At 51.9% G+C, this 15,838-nt stretch overlaps 1 protein-coding gene across 2 annotated transcripts in view; it reads left to right on the top strand.

The window, feature by feature from the left end:
- Window positions 1-15,838, top strand: part of NEURL1B (neuralized E3 ubiquitin protein ligase 1B) — a 122,779-nt gene that overhangs the window by 77,488 nt on the left and 29,453 nt on the right. The window contains exon 1 of one of the 2 annotated variants that reach the window (XM_074552458.1): window positions 10,443-10,572. The exons of the other annotated variant lie outside the window; for it this stretch is intronic. Within the exon in view, the coding sequence (XP_074408559.1) occupies window positions 10,542-10,572 (31 nt within the window). The 5' untranslated portion in view covers window positions 10,443-10,541. Of the gene's footprint in view, window positions 1-10,442; window positions 10,573-15,838 lie in introns of those variants that run through there. 2 annotated transcript variants of the gene reach the window in all.

The raw sequence follows: 15,838 nt of genomic DNA, 5'->3' as shown, positions 1-15,838 counted from the left end.
CCCTGCTTATACTGGTTTAAAGCCCTGGTTACACTGGTTTATGATCCTTGGTTACACTGGTTTAGGATCCCTGGTTACACTGGTTCAGGATCCCTGGTTACAGTGGTTTATGATCCTTGATTACAGTGGTTTAAGATCCCTGCTTATACTGATTTAAAGCCGAGGTTACACTGGTTTAGGATCCCTGCTTACACTAGTTTAAATTCCCTGGGTTCAGTGGTTTAGAGCCCTGCTTACACTGCTTTAAAGTCCCTGGTTACAATGGTTTAGGATCCCTGGTTACAGTGATTTAAATTCCCTGGTTACAGTGGTTTAGGATCCTTGGTTAAATGGTTTAAATTCCCTGGTTACACTGATTTAAAGTCCCTGGTTACAGTGGATCCACCCTTGTGCTCCCTGTTGTCCCCCCCAGCCCCTTTTCCCACAGTGGGGACACAGAGGCCAGGCCTGGTGTGGTGGCACCAGAGGGCAGGGCCAGCCTGGGATCTGCCCCAGAGAGCCCCAGAGAGGCCCTGCCCTTTGGGTGGCTGGCAAGGAATAATTTGTTTTTTATCACACTTAATTATTACACAATAATTTGCTTTTTATTACACACAAGCACATCTACAAATTCCTGACCTCAGCCTTTTGGTCAAAAGCTCCAACCTGAAACCTCTTGCAGGATTTTTTTTTTTTTAATCAAAACAGCTACTCTGATTTTTATTTTTTTTTTCATGGCAGAAAAGGCAGCAAATCTCTAGGCTACCTGCTAGGGAAGAAAAAGCAGGCACCATATGCAATGTAGCTCTTGCTCTAGCTCAGAAATGCCGAACTCTGGGAGAGAATTCGTCCCACCAAACGCCCACTAAGCACATTTTTTAAATCTGGTTTCTCAGCCTTTCGGGAAAGGAGAAGCAAAATCTTCTTGCCTGCTGGAACTGGGCCCCATTTCATGAAATTAAATGGCTAAGGAGGAAAAAAAAATATATCCAAGGCAAAGATGCTATTCTCAACAAAGGAAACAGTATATGCAACAGCTTCTGCAGCATTCCTGCAACATGATGTCTTTCCCTGCAGAGTCTCAGTCAGGAATTGATTGTCTGAGCAGAGAATTGCTCGATTCAGAAAGGCTCGGGGCACACTTCAAGAAGGGTTTGCTGCAAGGATGAATAGCTGGGCATGTGTGTGTATAAATCTATAAATCATGGCTTGTTCTGCCCCAAGGAGGAGAGCTGGGGTTGGGCTCTGTCGCTGGGTTGGTGCTCTCAGGGCTGGGGATGAGGGCAGCAGTGTCCAACATGTGTGATGGTGTTCACAGGGGTCTCAGGGTGAGGGGAGAGATGGGGATCTGACTCCATGCGTTAGAAGGTTTGATTTATTATTTTATGATAGATATTACATGAAAACTGTACTAAAAGAATAGAAGAAAGGATTTCATCTATCTAAGAATAGAATAGCAAAGAATGTTCACAAAGGCTCTGTCTTGGGCTCTTTGTCCAAGCCAGCTGAGCTGTGATTGGCAATTAATTACAAACAACCAACATGGGCCAATCCCAGATGCACCTGTTGCATTCCACAGCAGCAGATAATCAATGTTTACATTTTGTTCCTGAGGCCTCTCAGCTTCTCAGGAGGAAAAATCCTAAGGAAAGGATTTTTCATAAAAGATGTCTGCGACAAACACGGGGTCAGGATTTGATGGCACAGCTCTGGAGGGACAGTCTGTGACCAAGGGGAGGTGGCATTGATGGGAGAGCTGCAGTCCCCTTATGTGAACCCACGGCCAAGGCTGAGGGACATCCTGAGCATCTCCTGCTGCTTTGGGCTCTCTCCATAAATCCTGTGGGTGTCCCAGGCAAATATCAGAGTGTCTGTGTGTCCCTGGCTCACCCCATGGGCATTTTTCCCCAGAGGTGACAGGCTGGGGACAGTCCCTGCACCACTCCCAAATCTGCAGAGGCAGATGTCAGGGATTCAGGGATGGGTTTGGGAGAGGTGCAGAGTGCCTGTGTGGCCCTAGCAGGGTTTTGGAGGGCTCTGCTCTGCCCCTGCCCATGGAAAGCTGTTCCCCAGCCCCTCAGGCAGTGCCTTTGTGCCTGGAAGTGGCACAGGAGCACAGGCACTGCCTGGGCACAGAGATTCTTGCTTATAAATTAACTGCAAGTCACCAAGGGTCAGCTCCTTTTTGCTCTATTGTGCATGAAAAGTTCAGGAAGGTCGAGCAAGGAGTGAAAGATGGTTTTTTCCTGGATAGTTTTCTGCCTATCCAGTAGCTCTGTGCCCTCTCTGAGTGCTTCATTTCAGGGAATAACTCCTAAGTAGAGACTTTAGAATTTGGTCCCATTTTTAGAAGGTGGCAGGCAGTAAATGCAGGATTTGTCTTGTTTTGGTTTGGTTTGGTTTTCCCATGAGCTCCTAAAATGTAAAATATTATCAAGTGCTGCATTTCCAAGTGGCCTTTCAGTCATTGCCCTGCCTGGGGAAATCAGTAACAGGTGAAAGAGCTCAGAGCAGGGGCAGATGAGCTCCTGTGTTTGTGTTTCTCGCTTGTCAGCTGCTCCCCAAAGAGCTCCCAGAGGTCAAACAATTCTGTCTGCCTGCTCTGTCTGCCACTGAGAGCTGTCCTGGGGAAAGCTGGGCTCCAGGCAGCCCCAGCCCTGCTTTTCTCCCCCAATTCTGACAGATTTGCCTTGGCTGCTTTTCACAGGGCTCAGGAGAAACCCTCCTGCCAGCAAATGTAGGGGGTTTGTTGCTTTTTTTTTTTCATTTTCATTTTTTTTCCTCAGAATTTTCTTCCTCCTTCTGGGGAGGATTTCTCAGTCTCCCAGAATCTGTCGTGTGGTGTTTGTGTCTCATGAAATACATCCTGCTGCCTTGTGGGAATGCTGCTGCCTCTGATCCCAGAGCAGGGGCTGTGGGAATGGGGCAAATCAGGGATTCAGGGATGGATTTGGGAATGGTACAGAGGCAGATCAGGGATTCAGAGATGGATTTGGGAATGATACAGAGGCAGATCAGGGATTCAGGGATGGATTTGGGAATGGTACAGAGGCAAATCAGGGATTCAGAGATGGATTTGGGAATGGTACAGAGGCAGATCAGGGATTCAGGGATGGATTTGGGAATGGTACAGAGGCAGATCAGGGATTCAGAGATGGATTTGGGAATGGTACAGAGGCAGATCAGGGATTCAGGGATGGGATGGGTTTGGGAATGGGGCAAAGAGAGATCGGGGATTCAGGGATGGATTTGGGAATGGGGCAAAGGGAGATGTCAGGGATGCAGGGATGGGTTTGGGAATGGTACAGAGGCAGATGTCAGGGATTCAGGGATGGGATGGATTTGGGAATGGTACAGAGGAAAATCAAGGATTCAGGGATGGGATGGATTTGGGAATGGGGCAAAGCAGATTAGGGATTCAGGGAAAATCAGGGATTCATGGATGGATTTGGGAATGGTGCAAGGCAGATGTCAGGGATTCAGGAATTCAGGGGTAGGATGGATTTGGGAATGATGCAGAGGCAGATATCAGGGATTCAGGGATGGGATAGGTTTGGGAATGGTGCAAAGGCAGATCAGGGATTCAGGGATGGGTTTGGGAAAGGGCACCATCTCTCCTGCCCAGTGCCCCTTGGCTAATATGGGTCAGTTTGTATTTCCCAGAAGCTCAGGGAATGGAAAGCCCTGGAAGGGTCAGGGGTAGCCCTGGCAGATGTTGCACTCTGGGTTTGTTTGTTTGGATCTCCAGAGCAGCTCTGGTCCCAAACCTTTCCTCTCTGGGGAAGCTGATTCTGGAATTTCAGGCCAGTCTGAAGTGGATGAGTGTCCCCAGCTCCTGGTCTCACGCATTTCCACTTCCCCTGGGGTGGCTGCTCATCCCCACAGGGACACTGGGAGCCTCCCCAAGGAGAAGGGGAAGGGGAGAGGAGTTTCCTCAAGTGTTTCATTTATTTATTTAATCAATATTTGCCAGAAACAATGCTCGTTTTCCACAGAGTCGCAGTTTGCAAATCTCCAGGTTTCCTGTTAGAAATTCCTACCCACCATCTGAAAATTCTTATCCCCAGTTAGCTTGGGATTGGTACCCAGCACACAGAGGCTGCATCCAGCCCTTCCCAACATCAGCCTGTTGCACTGCAAAGTCCCCTGAAATAACAATTTGCCTTTATATAATGTTCTTTAAACCCCCTGGGTGAGCATTAGCTGACCCTGCTGAAGGCTCAGGCGTGGTCCTGCTCTGCAGATGGAGGAAGGAGGGCAGGAGGAGGGTTCCAAATCTGTGAAGGTCACACAGCAAAGCAGGAGCAGAGCTCGGGCTGCAATTCCCTCCTGCTCCTTCCCTCCTGCTCCAGGCACTGGCACACAGCACTGAGAGCCCAAATTAAGAGATTATAATGCATAATCCACACTGGTGTGCCAAGAATTCTCTAAATCATATTACGCTGTCACATAAAGTGATGACTCATTTGGTAACACAGCCCACAACCAGTTCCTTTATGTTAAAATTACGTGGACAAGACTGGATTTAAAAAGAAGAAGGAGAGCTTGTTGTGTGTGTAGTGAATGCTGAGTTATAGATGCTTTCATGGATGTTATTTTGGCTGATGCTGAAGGAGCATTTGTGAGCCTGTTTGTTGACAGTGGTGCTGGGGACCAGAGATGCTGACATCCCACTAACAATAATAGGAACTGCCTCTGTTTGTTTCTAAATTGGAATTTCTTCCTTCCATGGGCCCAGCCCACCCTCCGCCCCCACGGGAGGAAAGGGCACTGCTCTGGGGCTGCAGCTCCTGGGCTGCAGGGATGGGTGGCCCTTGGGCATCATGGACATCATGGAGCCCCTCTCCTCCCCACACCCTGGGGAGGTGGAGAGGAAGCACCTTTGTTTATCTAAAGCAGGGAGAGTGTGGAATTAGCCCAGTTTTCCCAGGAGAAGATGTTGTCAGAAGTGTCCCCTTGCTGCCTCTGCTCTCCTTGTTTCTCCCTGCATCATCATCATCCTCGCTGCCACCCCAGCTCCTGCCCTTGCTGGCAGCCTCTGCTGCTGTTTGGGGACTGTCACTATCCTTCCCAAAGCCACTGCGGACGTGGCAGCTGTGAGTGACACTGAGCTGTGCTGTGGTTTCACCATTTCCTTTTCCTCTCTCTGCCTGGGCTTTAATCCCTGCAGCTGAGGAATGCGTGGCCAAATCCTTTTCTGCCAGCAATGCCCACACGTTCCTCAGCTCAGAGCTGCTCTGGCTCCTCGTCAGAGGTGGCTTCTGCATCCCCTGCAAGGCTGGCACACGTCACAGCCTGCACCATGAGCACAGAATGCTGTCAGGGCAGGTGCTCGCTGCTCCTTTGGGCATCTGACCACAGAATCCATCCATCCATCCATCCTGCAGGCTTCCCTTCCCTGGCTGCACCACATCCTGTGGGTCAGCTCTGGCCCAGCAGCACTCTGCCCTATATTCCACACAGTGTGGTTTGATGTCCCACCTTTTGGGTAAATAAGCCAAGTCTCCAGCAGGCTCTGAGGGCAAGGATCAGGAAACAGCTTCAGCTCTGCGTGGTCAAGGCCAGTTCAAGAAGCTCTTTGCAAGATTTTCCTACTGTTGTGCTGGAACCTCCTGCTTCCCTTCATTTCTTAGAGGGGAAAAAAGAAGTCAGAAGCAGTTAGGGAGTGTGACCTGTGGAGACCCTGAGCATCCTGTGCTGGTGCTGGGAGCAGGGCAGGGCAGGAATTGCTGCCAGCAGTGGGGAGCGTGGGTGGCACGAGGGCTTTGTGTGCTGCTGGAGGATGCTCTGTGCATGCATCCCTCCTAAACAAATCCCTCTTTAAGTGTGTGTGATGGGAATTCAGCTTTTCTTTTTCCTTTTTTTTTTTTCCACTCATCTCCAAGTAGGAGAGAGGCTTATTAGTACTCTCCTTCCATAGGCAAGATGCGGAGGCTGGGGAGTTGTGAGACGAGTTACATTTGCTTTGATCAGGCAAATCTGCTCTCTCCTGGACAGTCCCTTCAGCCAGGAGGAGGAGGAGGGAGGAAAGCACAAGGTGCTGGCAGGAGTTCTAGGGGGAAGCTCATAAACCCACCCAGCACAGCCAGGGAAATGAGCTCGTGTCAGGAGGAAGGAATTGTTTCCATGCTGGATCAGCACCTGTTGAAGGAAATGTGTTGAATGTCACTGATGTGCATTCAGAGGAGCTGCACTCTCTTGGCCATGGTGGTGTTTGCAGGCTGGAAGGGCATTTTAGGCTGGGACAGTCCCCTGATGTCTTTTTTAGGGCATTTTCCATCTGCAGCCTCTGAGAATTCCCAGGGAGCTCCTGCTAAGCAGGGGAAGGAAAGGGAGGTTTCAGGGTGAGCTGTGATGGGAGGGAAGGAGGTTTGGGCACCCTCAGGGCTCCAGGCAGATGGAGCTGGAAGAGAAATGGGTTCTGTGAGCATCTCCTCAGCTTTAGTCACAGAGAAGGGAAAGGATCCAGAGCTGAGGGTGCAGGGTGTGAAACAGGAGCAGCTGGCAGTGCCCGGGCTGTGGAGCAGGGCTGGGCACAGCTCTGTGAGCAGGAACCTGCTCCTTGGGAAGGACAGAAACTCTGGGAGCTCCCCAGGATTCCTCTGTGAATTTTCCCCCAGCAGGGTGAGCAGGAATCTGCTCTTTGGGAAGGACAGATCACTCTGGGAGCTCCCCAGGGTTTCTCTGTGAATTTTCCCCCAGCAGGGTGAGCAGGAATCTGCTCTTTGGGAAGGACAGAAACTCTGGGAGCTCCCCAGGGTTTCTCTGTGAATTTTCCCCCAGCAGGGTGAGCAGGAATCTGCTCTTTGGGAAGGACAGATCACTCTGGGAGCTCCCCAGGATTCCTCTGTGAATTTTCCCCCAGCAGGGTGAGCAGGAATCTGCTCTTTGGGAAGGACAGAAACTCTGGGGGCTCCCCAGGATTTCTCTGTGAATTTTCCTGAAGCAGGGCTGGGCACAGCTCTGTGAGCAGGAATCTGCTCTTTGGGAATCTGCTCTTTGGGAAGGACAGATCACTCTGGGGGCTCCCCAGGATCTCTCTGTGAATGGGACCAGCCTGGCCAGTTTGAGAGTGGAGGAGCAGAGCTGTGTTTGTGTTGGCAGCTGGAGCAGGGCTGTGCCAGCCAGGGCAGGTGATCCCGCCTGAACTGGGGTCTGGGATGGGAGCAGACTCCCCTGGAGGGCAGGAGGGCTCCCTGCCCCACAGACACACGGATTTCTCAGGGTTTGATCTGCCTGTTGCTGCAAGAGCCGAGCCTGTCATTATTCACTGCCATCTGTTAGAGACACGAATGGCAGCTGCTCCCAGTGGTACCTCACAGCTCACAGCGGCTTTCAGCCCCCAAAACTCGAGCCCCCGGGGGATTTACAGAGACAATGAAACTCATCTGATGCTGTAACAAGAGCTCCTCATCGGGCTGGTAACAATCAGTGGGAATTTAGCTGTTCCTTGTAAGCTATTTGCATCTTTGGGAACATTACATTTATACAAATGTGTTTATATCACTGCTAATATTTCCCTCTCTGAGAGAGAGGCCTGGCCTGTGTGGGTGCTTAGAGGAGGGTTTGTGTCAGATTCCTGTCTGCGACAAACCTCAAGTGGAATTCATCACATTTTTGATTCAGGAAGAAATTTGTCTCTCCTTTATTTTCTTTTTTTTTTTTTTTTTGGTCCATTTTGAAAGGCCTGGGCACACACACCCCTGCACAGTGAGATTTAGAAGTGATTACAGTGAGCTGGGAAGCAGCTGTCTGACATCAATGGGATACAGAAAGCCTCCCAAAGACTTTTTCTTTTGCATAATATTATCCTGATCAGACTCCACTGATCCCACTAAGATGAATTTGTTATGGGGAGCAATATAAAATGCAGAGGAAAAAGCAACTAAAATGTGTGCAGCTAAAAGTGGTCCAGTCCTGGATCCAGCTCAGTTTTGTGGCTGTTTCAGAGCTCTGCTCCCCAGTTTGCCCATGGCCAAGCTGTGACCTTGGACAAATCTCCTGGCTTCTTTGTGGCTTGGTTTCATCCCTCATGAAATGAGGTTATTGTCACTCACCTTGTCTGCAAAACGCTTTGAGGTCTAGTGGTGAAAATTGCAGGGAAGGAGCTTAGGTGGGATTAGAGTTCTGTATTTCTGGGAGAGCAGAGAGCAGAGCTGTGTGTGCAGGTCAGGCTGTGCCTGGCCAGCCGGGGCACACAGGGAAGGGATTTCTTCAGAGGCACACAGAGGAAATTGCTGAAGTGTGTTGAGAGCAAGAGTTATCAGAACTTGCTGGAGCAGAAAGAATCTTAAAATGCTAATGAGCTTTTGTCTGTGGAGCCTTGCTTGGGGCAGTTTCTGCTTTTCTCCTGGCTGGCTTTGCAGTGCTGCTCAGGCTCTGCTCGGTGTCCAGTCCTGGCTCTCTTTCACTCTCTCTTTCTGGGGACGGTGAGAATCCTCCTGGCTGAACCATTTCCCAGGAGTGCTGTTCTGCATTGTGAGAAGCAAGTTATTTTATTTTAACAAACTCTCGATTTTTACAATGCCAAGAGCAGGAGTGCTGGTTTCACTCCTGCAGGCTGCCTCCGTGTCCCAAGGATGTGCATTCCCATTTCATTGTCTTCTACTTTTACCCCGTTTTGGGCAGGAGGAAGGGCTGGGGCACCCTTGGGACGGGCAGTGTGTGGGCTGGTGTGGCTGAGGCGTGGCAGGAGGGACAGGGACAGGGACAGGGAGGTGACACATGGCACACACATGAGCAGCCCCCGGCTGTGCCGCTGCTTTTGAAGGCGAATTGAAGCCCTAAAATAACAACAGCCACTCCCTGCTGAGGGAAAGCAGCCGCGATTAGCGGAGCCTCCCGCTGTCTGGTGACACAAGGACTGTCCCCTCTGTGACAAGAGGGTGACATTGCCACCCTCCCCTTGTCCCCGAGGAGGAGCACCGGGCTCCTGCTGCCCTCTGACAGCTCCTGCAGCAAAGGGAGTGGGAGACATGTGCTAACCCAAGGAGACAGCAGATGGGTGCAGGCGCTTTTAAGAACAGCTGCTGGTGTCTCACTCAATAATCCCATTTTTAACAAATCCCTATGATAGCGAAAAAATGCTGCAAATTGGGTTTTTCTGTCCTCTCTCATCTCTCGAGCCACACTTGACCTGTTCAACATGATCTAGGGATTAAAGGCTTGTTATTTTAGCTTCTCTATAATAGATCAGAGGCTGATCTCTGTCAGGCTATTGAGCTACTATTCCTTGGCTCTCCCCCTTTCCCACTTTTCCTTTTGTGTCCCAGGTTCTGTGACAGTGCAGAGATGTGACTCCTGCTAGGGGACACTTTTCCCCAGCACTGTGCACCGTGTCATTAGCCCAAGGTGTGGCTGCAGAACATTTTGGAGCTCTGAGGCTCCCAATTCTAAAGTCTGAAAACTCTGGAGGCTGGGCAGGGAGGGAAGGCCTGGCATCCTCTCTTGTGAGCATCGTCACCCCTCGGGCCAGGAGCAGGGAGGGGTGGGGAGGGAGCCTTGTTCTTCTCCAGGGGGGCTCCAGAGGTGTTTTTCTGTCTGGGATCCGAAGCAGGGAAGCTGTGGAGCCGATGCTGTCGGTGCTGAGCTCTCGGCTGCGGGCTGAGGTGTCCTTGGTCACCGCCGTGCTTCAAACTAATCCCGCCTTTGCCGACACAACGTTGCTGCTAATTCCCTCGGTGCCCGTGTGGGGAAGCCGTGTCACCGAGATGCAAAGTGGCTTATCCAAGGTCACCCGCAAGGAAATGGCACGGGGAGGGAGAGAGCGCAGCTCTATCGGCTCCCAGTGCTCCCCAGTGCAGCTGGTGCCCTTCGGGAAGGCGTTGCTGATGGACAGGTGTGCTTGTGCCAAGGGAGAAAGAGGATTCTTTTCTTTTCCTTAGGAGAGAGAGGCCAAACCTCTGTCGGGGGTGTCTGGGGGAGAGCTGGGCCCGTGTTTGCCCAAATCCCGGCTGGCAGCTCCTCCGACAGGTGCCAGTGGGTGCAACCCGGAGAGACACCGGGGCAGCGTCAGGGAAGGAGAGTGGCACATCCAGAAGAGGCAGCGGGACAGGGACAGGGATGAGAAGGAGAGCAGCACATCCCAGAGAGGCACTGGGAGAGGGATGGGAGCAGAGCAGCACATCCCGGACAAGCACCGGGGCAGGAGCAGCGATGGGAAGGAGAGGCACCGGGGCAGCGCTGGGGGCAGCGCAGCCCGTCCCGGAGAGGCACCGGGAGAGGGACAGGGATGGGGGCAGAGCAGCCCATCCCGGAGAGACACAGGGACATAGGGACACGGACAGGGATGGGGGCAGAGCAGCCCATCCCAGAGAAGCCCCGGGGCAGCGCTGGGGGCAGCGCAGCCCGTCCCGGAGAGGCACCGGGAGAGGGACAGGGATGGGGGCAGAGCAGCCCATCCCAGAGAAGCCCCGGGGCAGCGCCGGGGGCAGCGCGGAGGCTCCCGCGGCTCGGGCGGGGCGCTGCGCGGGGCGGAGCGGCGGCGGGAGGCGGGCGCTGTCCATGGCCCTGCGGAGCTCCGGGCGGCCCCGGGCTCCGCCGCGCCGCCGAGCGAGCGAGCGATGGGCAACACGGTGCACAAGACGCTGGCAGGTACCGCGGGGCCGCGGGCGGGGGGCGCCTCCTGCCCGGGGATGCTGCGGGCGGGCGGGCGGCGGCGGCCGTGCCGCCCTCCCCGGTGCGAGGCTCCCCGGGAGAAGCCGGGCGTGTGGGCAGTGCCCGGGGAAGCCGAGCGTGCCGGCAGTGCCCGGAGGAGCCGGGCGTTCGGGCGTTTCGGGGGTTTTTGCGAGCCGCTCGCTGGCGGCGATGCGCGGCGGGCGGGGATGCTGAGCGCGGGGTGAAGCGGGGCTGATCCCGCAGCTGGAGCGGCGATCCCAGCCCTCGCACCCGCTCCTTGGAGGGGCTCTCTGCTTCATTTCCCCTGCTCGTTGTGGTTTTTTAATACAACTTTTTAATGGGGAGAGACGTTAGTTGTTCGCAGTGGCCGGGTGAAATGTTGGGTGGGCTGCCCTGCCTTTAAAATTGCCTTTTTAGCCAATTCTGCACTCAGACAAGACATGTACAGATTCTTTTCCTTTGCAAGTTCGTAACTGTGGGGTTCTCTCCCCCCCTCGGAGAATCTGTGCATAATAAAAGCAGTTGGTCTCTATAGAATCAACAGTGTTGAATTACTGAGCCCTTGCCAGGCTGTATCTTCAGCTACTTTGCTTTTCTTCTCTTTTCTGCTCTTGCAGAGCTCCTGCATTGCATCCTTTGTACTTCAGGCTCCCATAAATAAAAAGGGTATTATTAAACTTATTTAAAGAAGCAGGAGGACCTATTGAACACATACACGTCTGCCTGTAATCAGCCAGGGAGCTGAATATAGAAATAAAGAGAGGAATAGATTAGCATTTGGATGTGCCATATATTGTCTTTGCAAAGAGAGGTTGCCTGGGACCTTCAGGGCACAAAAGAAAGCTGCTAAGCTCGTGGTTTAGCTGTGAAGCAGCGATTAGATTTCTAGTTGCATCTCCTCTCGTTCTCTATTACATTTAAATGGGACATTAGCCCCTCTGACAATAAGGAAGTTTTCATTTTTTTTCAATACTTCACCAGCTGGCAAATAAAAGGCATAGTGAGGAGTGCATGACCTTGGAGGAAATTTATTTTGCGGCTTGGCTTTTCAGCTGGGGGCACATGCAAATAAACCTGGGAGGGGGGAAGAAAAGCCAGGGAAACACCTTTGGGTCAGCAGAGGTTACCCTGGTCAGGCTGGAACTTCCCAAAGGAAAAATCTCAGTACCTGCTGGGCCGTGGGATCCAGCAGAGAGCTCTGCTCCAGAAGGCTGGGAGTTGTACCAGCCCTGGTGCTAGAACAGTCTCTCCTGAGCAGCCTCCACATGCTCAGCCCTCCACACGTGAATTTAAAAAAAGGGATGACATCAGCTGCACCGCAGCTCCGCCATTCAGGACGTACTCGCGGCGCTTTCAAAAGGAGCCGTTCAGGAGGAAAAGTTTGATTGGAGGGGGGGGAAAAAAAAAAAAATGAAGGCTTGATTTATGGAGACCTCCCAGCTCAAGCGTTTGTTCTGGTGGCCTAGAAAACCTCGGTGGTGTCCGTCCAGGTGGAGGCTGTCTGGGAGCATTACAGCGCTGGGGATGGTCCATTGGCAAACATTTGTCAAATTGCGCAAGGCAAAGCTATGCAGGACACTTGAATGCCTCTGCTGAGGGCTGGATGATGCTGGAAATGTGTCTTTTTCCCAAATTCAGTTTGCTTTTTACAAGAGTAATGACAGCCCAAAGGAGCTGTTAACCTGTGGCTGCAGAGGAGCTTTTGGATGTTTGCACCTTGGAAGTTTGTGAATGTTTTTTGTCGGGTTGGACCCCATTCAGCAATTTTTCGTATGAAATTGAATTTTGGATGGATTGTTTGTCTTTCATTATCCAAATGGCATTGCGGAGGGAAGCAGGTTTAGAGCTGTTCTTGGAACAGTTCTTTTGAAAATTAGAAAGTTTTTCCGGGAGACTGAATGGTTGGATGAAGTCCTATTTATAAATGTGAGGGCTGTTTAGAATTAGTCAAAGATAATCAGTCAGAATTAAGTCTTTCCTTTTCTTGGTCCAGAATGCACCTCTTTCTGCACCCTGCAGACTGAGCAAGGCACTTTCACTCTTGTTTTTACAAACAGAGGAATTGTTCTCTGTCCCATGGACTGAAGGAACTTCTTAATAAAACCCAAACAATCGAACAGAACGTCTTCAAACTGAAAATTGCTTACTTGTGTTAAATTGATTCAGTGCAGAATCACTTTGGTGGTTTTGTTCACCATAGATAGCTTAAGGTAGAAAAAGCCTTTTCAATGCAATCAGATGTAGAGGGAATGTGGGGGGACCTGGCTCCTGGAAAAGCCAAACAAGCAGCAATTCAGGTTTAATACGGAAATGGCAATGCTTTTCTCAAACAGCAGAATTCAATTTTAAATCCTATTGAGGACAACTCATTTTTATACCCGAATTGGCTGAATGTGCTTGAACAAACCATTCCTGTTGCATCTTTAAACCTCGCCCAGCCTCATCCGTTCCTCCGCACGTTTCCGTGGAGCGATGCAAGAGCACACGCTATCGGTGCCGGAGGAATTCGTGCCGGGAGCTCGGGAATCTCGTGTTTGCCGAGTATCCGATGGTTAGCACACAATGGGCCCAGGCTTTGTCAAATGAACCGCGAGGTTCCGAGCGGGAGCGGCGCCCACACGAGTAATGAGGCTGCGCCTAATGAGAGGCAGCTCCTGGGGAGGCATGGAGGGGAAAGGAGCTGGGATGTGTCAGATGCGCTTGAAGCAGGCCTGAGGTGCTGCTGGAAGCCGCTGTTCTCTGGGTGACAGCGAAATGACACCCGACACACGGGGATGCTGCCCGGAGCGCTCGGGATGCTCCGGGAGCGGCTCCCGCATCTCCTGCAGGAGCGGCTCCACACGGGCTGGGCATGGATGTCGCTGTTCCCCTGCTCCCCTCGCCTCCCTGCCCATGGCCCGATGTGATCTGCGGGCAGCTGGGTGAGGGAATTGTTGGTTTTTGAGGCACGGTGTTGTCCTGGCTCCTGCAGGTGATGGCAGCACCTGGGCAGGCCCGTATCTCCTGCAGGAGCGGCTCCACACGGGCTGGGCATGGATGGATGTCACTGTTTCCCTGCTCCCCTGTCACTGTTCCCCTGCTCCTCTCGCCTCCCTGCCCATGGCCTGAAGTGATTTGCCGGCAGCTGGGTGAGGGAATTGTTGGTTTTTGAGGTGTTGTCCTGGCTCCTGCAGGTGATGGCAGCACCTGAGCAGGCCCGTATCCCCTGCAGGAGCAGCTCTGGGTGTGGATGTCACTGTTTCCCTGCTCCCATGTCGCTGTTCCCCTGCTCTCCTTGCCTCCCTGCCCATGGCCTGATGTGATTTGTGGGCAGCTGGGTGAGGGAATTGTTGGTTTTTGAGGCACGGTGTTGTCCTGGCTCCTGCAGGTGGTGGCAGCACCTGGGCTGGGAGCTGCTGGATCTGTGGGATTTGTGGCTCTGTGCCTGCTTTTCTGCAGGGAATCGCTGTGTAGCTGGGGTGAGAGAGTCAGGGAACAGCACAAAGCACTCTGGTGCCATCGATGATGCTCCTTCCTCCATGGGGCTCCTTTCTGCAGGCACACACAGGGCTCAGGAAAGGGTTAATAGCCAGGGGGAGCCAGGGCAGGCTGGGGAGAGGGGAAAATTCCTGTGCTGCAGGGAAAGCCTTGTGAGAGCAGTGTCCCCGTGGTGCCAGGGGAAGGTGGACAGCTGCTGGACACAGCAGGCACTCACCAGCCCAGGCACAGGGCAAGGACTTTCCACTTGGGATCCAGCTGTTGGTCCTGACCCAAATAGGGGCATTGGTATTTAACAAAGCAGCCAAATTCCGTTTTTAGAATCTGGCTGGGATCTGATTGCTGTGCTTCTCCCACAGCCTTCCTCACAACTGCGAGGAATACCAAGTATGAGTGGCATTTGTGTCTGGTAAACACGAGGGAGAATGGGGCTTGTTCTGGCACAAGTCACTTTGGTCCAAGAAATTATTTTGTATTCTTAAGGAAAAGGCTTCTAATAATCAATCCACCCTCAACAAGGCAGAAATCTCAAGTTTAGGCCTTCACCAGGCTGGTGCTCCCATCTGCCAGGCCAGACAGGGATGGTTGGGGGGTCCTGGTTACAGTACAGCAGCAAGAATTTACAGTTTGTGGGTTAAAAAAGACATTTCTGTGTATGCCTTTCCAAAATACGGATTCAGTTCTCCTCTAAGAAATGAAGAGCAAAGTCCATGCAGTGGGAAAAGATCTCTGCTTTTTCCAGGGGCTGAAATCTCACTTGAAGGAGCACTTTTGTTTAGATTTGTTTGCTGGTCCCTCCTCCTTCAGCTGCTAGTGATGCACTGTGGGAGGAGTTCTTGTTATTGTCAGGAGTTCAGTAAATTGTTTGATTTGGCTCCAGTCTGACTTTAGGAAAACTACAAAAAACCACTTCAGGTTGTTCTGGTTTGAGTGAAAAATGTTCCTGTTCAGACCAGTTTTTGGTTTGGGTTTGGTTCAGTGCTGATCAACACGGACTGCAGGTGTTAATCCAGCCTGATTTTGCCTGTTTTTCTGCATCTTTTAGGCTGGGAGTTGAGGTTCTGAGAGTCTGTCACTGATTTTGATGACTCCCTGTGTGACCTTTGAGCAAGTGCCTTTATCACAGGATTGCTTTGAATGTAAGGGAGGCAGGAAACCCTGGCTCACATGGGGGCTACAAGAGTTAATTAATTATGAAGCATCTCCTGGAATAAGGTCACAGAAGTGGAAAAAAAAAAAAAAAGAAGAAAAAAGATGAATTCACTGCTTTCTTAGCAGCCTTCTGCTTTCCCACTCTTCAAAAGGAAACCTGTGAGGCTGCTCAGCCTTCTGTGGGATTTAGAGCTGGAGCAGGTTGATTGTGCACCCAGGGCTCTCTGTGCATGCCCCAAACTGTGCTGCAGCCAACTGGCACCATTAATTCAGCCTTTGGCACCTCGGCCCTGGAGGCTGGAGGAACAACTGTGCTCCAATGCAGGCAGGCATCGCCTCCCAGGCTGGTGTTAAATGGAGCTGTGTCATGGCCCACGGGCTGTCGCACACACCCAGCACTGTGCCAAGTGTGTCATTAGAGCCAGAGCTTTCCCTGTCTCCAATGGCTTGTGCTGGGCAGGTGCCCTCTCTCTCTTTTTTATTTTTAATTTTTAATTATTTATGCTGCTCCAGAGGGGAATTGTTTGGCTGGGAATTCTGGCAAGCAGCGCTTTCCCCACAGGGAATTTCTGTGCTGGGAATTCTGGCATGCAGCACTTTCCCCACTTTTATT

The sequence above is a fragment of the Zonotrichia albicollis genome, chromosome 15 (assembly GCF_047830755.1).
Source record: "Zonotrichia albicollis isolate bZonAlb1 chromosome 15, bZonAlb1.hap1, whole genome shotgun sequence".
NCBI lineage: Eukaryota > Metazoa > Chordata > Aves > Passeriformes > Passerellidae > Zonotrichia > Zonotrichia albicollis.
The sequence above is the reverse complement of the archived record's forward strand: the minus strand, read 5'-3'. Positions and strand labels throughout refer to the sequence as shown.